General features: G+C 40.8%; 1 protein-coding gene across 2 annotated transcripts; it reads left to right on the forward strand.

Moving 5' to 3' along the window:
• Positions 1 to 1,466: 1,466 nt before the first annotated feature.
• On the forward strand, positions 1,467 to 6,651 carry macc1 (MET transcriptional regulator MACC1). 2 transcript variants are annotated; one of them, XM_035671590.1, is made up of 5 exons: positions 1,467 to 1,579; positions 2,682 to 2,804; positions 2,891 to 4,938; positions 5,051 to 5,239; positions 5,339 to 6,651. In XM_035671590.1, the coding sequence occupies exons 2-5, from the start codon at positions 2,690 to 2,692 to the stop codon at positions 5,540 to 5,542; spliced, it is 2,556 nt and encodes an 851-aa protein (XP_035527483.1). In that variant the 5' UTR covers positions 1,467 to 1,579; positions 2,682 to 2,689; the 3' UTR covers positions 5,543 to 6,651. The 2 variants fall into 2 exon arrangements, with proteins under 2 accessions (XP_035527483.1, XP_035527482.1); XM_035671589.1 differs by lacking the exon at positions 1,467 to 1,579 and having other exon boundaries at positions 2,672 to 2,804.

Here is a 6,651-nt window from a genome sequence, read left to right on the forward strand (position 1 = left end):
ATACAAAATAGAGCATGTGACCAGCCTTATCTGATAGATGTTCTCACCACAGCCACAAGGGAGCAGAACTTGCTCACACGTATATCTTCTGTTTCAGATACTTCATACAAAAACAGTCTGACCCAGAGCTGATAGGAAAATATTTGCTACTGTGTTCTGATGGAATGTGGGAGATGCATATCTGGCTGTTTTTCTTCCATATTGAAATAGTTGATACCAACATCAGAAAGAATTCTGCAAAACAGTGGGACATGTACCGAAAAACAAGTCACATTTGAACATGCAATGCTCGATTACATATTTTACAACCCTTTCACTCCTGTAGCAGGGGATGTTAATTAGTTATGCTGAAGTCCAGGCTACTGCAGCCGCTGACCATATTTGCTACATGAAAATTCATAATCCTGCTCAAGAGTGCTTAGTTGCATTCCTTGAGAACTAACTTGCCTTGGGATGCCAGGGCCTGCATCCAAAGAACAGTTCTGACAGAACACTTCAACTTTGGCATGGATATTCATCAGCTGCAACACAAACAACAAGCTTCTACCAAAAGGGGCTATTTGAAGTTTTATACACTTTTAGCAGGCAACTGTTCCACTTATGAGAAGCTGTAAGCTGTTGAAATAGTGATCCTGTTATATTATTCCTAGAAGGATGAACTGTGATCTAATTCAGGTACTCATCACAGTAAACGTGTGTTCAGTGAGATAACATGGCTTGATGAGATTAAGTTCTGTTTGGTTCATTTTGACTTTGATCTAAAGTCACTCAAATCCTGATAATGGCACACAGTAAAAGCCAACAACCTCTTTCACTGAAATAGAGAATGAGAAATACAATTGTGACACTTGTTATCAACTTGTTATATGTGGCTTATTAATACACTACAACTATCATATTTATATAATCATATAAAATAGCTTTTAAAATCTGAGTCTAATGTGTTTTACATTATGTAATGTCTGTTTTATATTGTTTGTATACCTATGATTTCTTGGTCTTCTTCTTTTATTATTCTGTCCAGTTCTTTGAGTATTCAGAAAAGCGCTTTTTAAATAAAATGTATTATTATTATTATTATAAGCACCTGCTTTTGTTGTTAAATCCCCTCAATGCTGTGTGGCCTGCAGAGGCTGTAAAAATATATTTAAAAAATAATTAATATATATGCTCTCTGGGTGTATTAACCTTAATTCTTGTGTATCTCCTCTTGGAATCAGTAACCTTCAGCCTGTGAGGCGATGCATGCCTGCTTATCACTAAACTCCCCTGTCGAAACTACAGGTATCGCTCAGTTTCAGGTGTTGTAAGTCAGGTCGACTTGTTTACACAGAGAGGTGCATTGTGGGCGCTGTAGTTATTAACCACGAGAGGCCACTCCTCCGCCGGAGTTTCTGTATCATTTTAAAAACTTCCAATCCCAAAATGCTCTGTGCCTGAGAGCAAACAGGGCGAAGAGCTGTAACGAGAGGAGGGGAGCTCCGTAGATCCGCCCTAGAAAAGCAGTGTAAATGATAGTGGATTGGCCTCTTTTCCTGTCAACGCGCTCAAGCAAAACTACAACCATCTCATGCCGACGGTGAGATCAAACTTTCTTTTCTTTTCTCGTAGGCTATTTGAGGTTCTTTTATTTTTTTCTTAACGTCTTTTCTCAATAGGAAGTAGCCCAAATAGGCTCTGCTTTATTCATGTGTAACTACTGAGTATACACACACCTGTTCGGACGCTGTACTCAGTCAGTCTGTCAGTGTTTGGTTAGGTGAAGCTCTGGGATTTCATGTCTGAATCTGTGTGAGTGTGTTTTGCTCTTTTTTGGGGGGGTTTAATAATGAATGTAAGATTTGTTTGAGAAATGTTTTCAGCTGATTATGTTTTAAAAAAAGGTAATATTGAGTAGGTTAACTGTATGACAGGAATCACAGTACAGTGCGCAGTACATAAGCCTGTCATTCAGTATTTCATCAGAATATGCATTTTTACTGTCAGTAGTACAGTGGTATTGCACTTTGATCTGGGCGAGAAGCGCTGAGTGAGCCGACTTCTGTGTCATAGGCTTGACAAGACCAACCTGTTTTTGTGCACTGGTGTAAGAAACCACATTATTAATGACTGACTCACTGTGACAAGTCATGAATGGGTAGTGTCCTTTTACGCAAACAAGTGACAGCCGACGAGTTCAGACTTTTATTCTATGTTTTGGAACAGTTTCCTGTAACATACAGGAAGCCTGGAGCTCACTGTGGTGAAGGAAACAGAGACAGAACAATAACTTTGGTCACATGTCTTTTATTGTGTAGGTATTAGTTGTTGTCATGTGTCATAGCATCACAAAATATATGTCTGCAACTAACAATTGCCTCTATGTGTAAAATGTATAGAACGTAATGAACAAGGCCCAAAATAACATGTTTTAATCGCTTGTTTTGTCCAAACAGAAGTCCAAAACAGACCATTTGACTTGCAAAATTACTAACATAGATGCCATTTATTTTCTGTCGAACCACTAATTGAACTGAATAATTGTTACAACTCTTGATGAGTTATGTTAACAGTTAAGTATGGAATATGATATTTATTCAGTATATTCGGTTTTGTTTTTGTTCTTCATCAGACAACTAAATGCTGCAGGTAAAAAGGGAAAAAAGAGAGAAACTAAAACAATATAGTTTTTATGTTTACAGATGAAAATATGGCAGCTGGAAGAGCAAAGTCCTTCCGTCGTGTTGGGAGTCTCATGCGGAGTAAATCTGAGGGGACACTGATTGATCTGGACGACAGTGTTTCAACCAGTGACAACCGGAATGGTAAAATTCTCACTTTGAAACATAAACAGCCTCTGAAAACCTGCAGATTATGTTGACATCCTAACCAAACTCTAATATCTTCACAGGTGGGTATGTGACAACACAGAACTCCGAGTGGCCACTTTTACAGCCAGAAGTCGCACTTTCATCTCAGTCAAATAATCCCTTTTGGAACAAACTGTCTGAATCAAATCCTTTCTTAGATGACATTGTACACAGCAGCACAGACAAACACATTTCCAACACATCAGACATAAAACAAGACAGTGAAAAGCATTTGGACACAAACAACGATGACGCCAGTAGCACATCTTCAGATGAAGGCAACGTGGGGAACTTTTTGGAAAACAAACACAAAGTCAGCAACAGATCTGGGAGATGGAGAAGTGCTTCTGACATTCTGGATGATCTGGAGAGAAAAGTGCCAAAACGGGAGAACAGTTTCAGGCCGCCTGGGCCAGTACTGAACCCAGATTTTGAGTGGCTAAAGAATGACAGAGAAGCTTATAAGATGGCCTGGCTGAGCCACAGGCAGCTGACCCGCTCATGCCTGGACTTAAATCTGATGAGCCAGAGTCCAGGGTGGGCTCAGACCCAGGCAACTGACTTTCAGGTTATCTGCAAGATCGGCCACGCTGGAGGCTCAATACAGTTACCAGAATCACAAATTACCATCCATATCCAAGAAGGCCATGTTCCTCCTGGAGAAGTCCAGGAAGTTACACTGAAAGCAATGCTAGACCCTCCTCCCGGACTCAATAACAACTATATGACAACCATGAGTCCGCTTGTAGAGGTGGTCCTCAGCAATATCAACACAAGGGAGAGTATCTCCCTGGATATTAAACTGTCCGGGAAGGTGAAGAGTGACCCGATAAGTCAGGTCATGACTACTGTGGTCGGGCTGGTGTCCAACAAAAGAGAGGGACCTTATCTCAGAGTGAACGACTGTTACATTCACAAGAACATGATGCAGATGAAGATCCAGGACCTGAAGACACATTTTTATGTGATTGCAGTCGCGGAGGCCACTGCAATCCAGTCCCCTGCTACGTCAGTGTGGGATTACCTTGACCGCCAAATTACAGTAGCAGTTTATGGTCCCAGGTACATCCATCCATCATTCAAGGTTGTAGTGGTTGTGTGCTGTCACGAGGATGTCCCACCGAAGCTTCCGTTTTCAGTTATCTGCAGAGGAAACAAAAACCTGCCTCCACTTGTGCTTCAGCTTTGGGGAAAGCATGGGTTTAAACCAGACAAAGTGAACAACCTGCATGTTGGAATTAGCATAAAAGACTCAGTGTTTAAAATCAAACCTGAGGACAAACTGAAAGAAGTGAGACAATGTCAGCTCAAAATAGGGACAGTTTTACATCTGCCTGTTGCATTGTCTTGTTCCAGTAATACAGAAATGACTCCTTTTAAATTAGATCTTAAAGTGAAGGAAGCAAATGATGCAACTGTGGTTGAACATTTCCAGGTGCCTTCCCCTCCTACAGCACCCATCAGATCAGAAAAGCGAGTGCCAAGGCAGACAGAAAAGCGGATTGAAATGGCAAGAACGTCACCTATTCCTGAGGAAAGTGTTCCAGATTTCCCCAAATTCACAGACAGACCTGTAAACCTGCAGTGGTATGGTGTAGCCCTAAAGTCAGTTCTCCGCCAGCCACGTGTAGAGTACCTTCTGGAGTATTTCAAGGGGGACACTGTAGCTCTCCTATCCAGAGAGACTGTTAGGTCAGTGGGTAACTCCAAAGTTAAAGAGTGGTATATCGGATTCCTGCGAGGAAGAACTGGTTTGGTTCACTGCAAAAACGTCAAGCTCATAACCAGAGACCAAGTGATCGACTTCACCGGAATTCAAATCAGCACAAAGGTCCTCTTGGACAACATGACACTGCCCTTCAAGAAGCTTACTTACATGTACTCTGCCATCCAGACTCTGGTCACTGAGCACATAACCAGCTGGAAGGGTTTTGCTAATGCTTTAGGGTACATTAACCTGTCGCTGGACACCATTACACGGAGGTACGCCGAAACTGAGGCCGATAAAGTGGCCTGTGTACTGGAAAAGCTGAAGGAAGACTGCCATGCTGATAAGACTAGAAAAAAGTTTCTGCATGAGCTCATGGTGGTAAGTACATAACCCACCACTCATGCTATAGCAGTTTTACAGATTGTATTATCTGATTTCCTGTGTTTTCCATGGTTTTGTGAGAGTTGTTCTCTGTGTGTATCACCCTTAGGGTCTGTTGAAGATGGACTGTGTGAAGATTGTGGCCCAGCTGATTCAGAACACAGTCATTCTGTCCACTGCTGTGGAGCTGGGAGTTCGTTGGCGGGAGCTCGCTGAGAAGATGGGAAAACTCTCCAGTGCTCAGATAGCAGGCTATGAGGCGCCGCACCGAGGGAAGAGCGGAGAAGTCGTCGCCCAGGTCAGTTTGACTGTACACATTGACACATAAAGTAATGGATATATAGAAGATTTGTATGCATTTTATTTTACAAATTCTGTATTTCCTGTTCTATTTCAGTCAATGTGGAAGCCCGCCTACGACTACCTGTACTCCTGGAGTCTGCATTATGAGGACAGCTACAGGGACATGATTCAGGATCTGCACTTGGCCATGGACAAAATGAAAAACCCTGCCACCAGACAGTGGAGGCACCTTACTGGTGCCCTCATCACAGTGAACTGTCTCGATATCTTTCGAGCCTCCGCGTACCCAAATTCCTAAACCATATGCAAACGCACTCTAGTGATCACAGCGACCTTCATGCACTTGAGCAAAACAGAGACAGAGACAGGTTTTGTTACACAACAGTAGGGTTTTGCTGTTGTTTTTGTTGTTACTTGGCTGCCGTATAGGTTTTTTTTATTTCATACTCATTTTTACACAAAGCATTAGAAACAACTTTATTGAAACTCAATCAGGTACTTGCACTATTCGCTATTAGATCTCACTTGGTGAGTGTAAAACATGTTGTTTGAGCTGTGAAGGAATGTCACTTTAGAAGAAAATGAAGTGAAGTTTGTCACTTTTCTCTATATATGTCTGTGCAAATGTGATGAAGCCATTTTGGTTGATCATTTTCTCTCAAATGTTTATGAGGTCAGTAGTTTAGCTGTTTCGCCATCCTGGGCATCAGTAACCTCAACTGGTATATTGATAGCTTTGCCTTCTAATAGTAGGCTAATATGTCGCCACTCAGATACTCATTTTCTGCAAATCTACATTACTTTATGTTAATAGCTACATAAATAATATTATGTAGCTATTTAGATTTCTTATACTACATAACTTAAATCACTGACTGTATTACATTTTTTTTTTATTAGGATCCACATAGATCCTGTGAATCAGTGGGACTTTTAGGTTTTAGTTTTCTGAAATATGCTGTAACTAGTTAATGAACTGTCAGAAAACCGATAAATGTGAACACTGTTGCGATCTAACAAACTCAAGGGTTGCACTGCTGGCAGTAAATTAATCTGTGTTGAAGTTTGTGTGCTGAAAACAAGAATGTTCTTACCAAATTGAAAGTTCCCTGATGCCAGTAAACAAACCATAAAGATGCTAATATAAAAGTGTCATAAACTATTGTTGTCTTAAATATTAGTGCATTTGCTATTTTTATACTATAATGTAATGTTTTAGATGAGGCATACAATGTAACTGTTACATATTGACGTTTGTCTGATCATGTTTTTATCGCCAAATGGAAACCTCATTGTTTAGAGGGGTGCCATATACAGTACACAGTGCCTCCCCTCACTGAAATGTTAGACAAATGACGACTTTGATATTGAAATTGAGATGTGTTGCATGAGATACGAATAAATATA

The sequence above is a fragment of the Morone saxatilis genome, unplaced genomic scaffold, assembly GCF_004916995.1.
Source record: "Morone saxatilis isolate NCDOM2014 unplaced genomic scaffold, NCSU_SB_2.0 Contig24, whole genome shotgun sequence".
Taxonomy (NCBI): domain Eukaryota; kingdom Metazoa; phylum Chordata; class Actinopteri; family Moronidae; genus Morone; species Morone saxatilis.

Bases quoted from the DNA above. Each gene is read 5' to 3' on its own strand.
- macc1 (XM_035671589.1), top strand. From the start codon at position 2,672: ATGTTTACAGATGAAAATATGGCAGCTGGAAGAGCAAAGTCCTTCCGT. The intron at 2,805-2,890 runs GTAAAATTCTCA...ATATCTTCACAG, and splicing joins AACCAGTGACAACCGGAATG to GTGGGTATGTGACAACACAG. The intron at 4,939-5,050 runs GTAAGTACATAA...TATCACCCTTAG, and splicing joins TTCTGCATGAGCTCATGGTG to GGTCTGTTGAAGATGGACTG.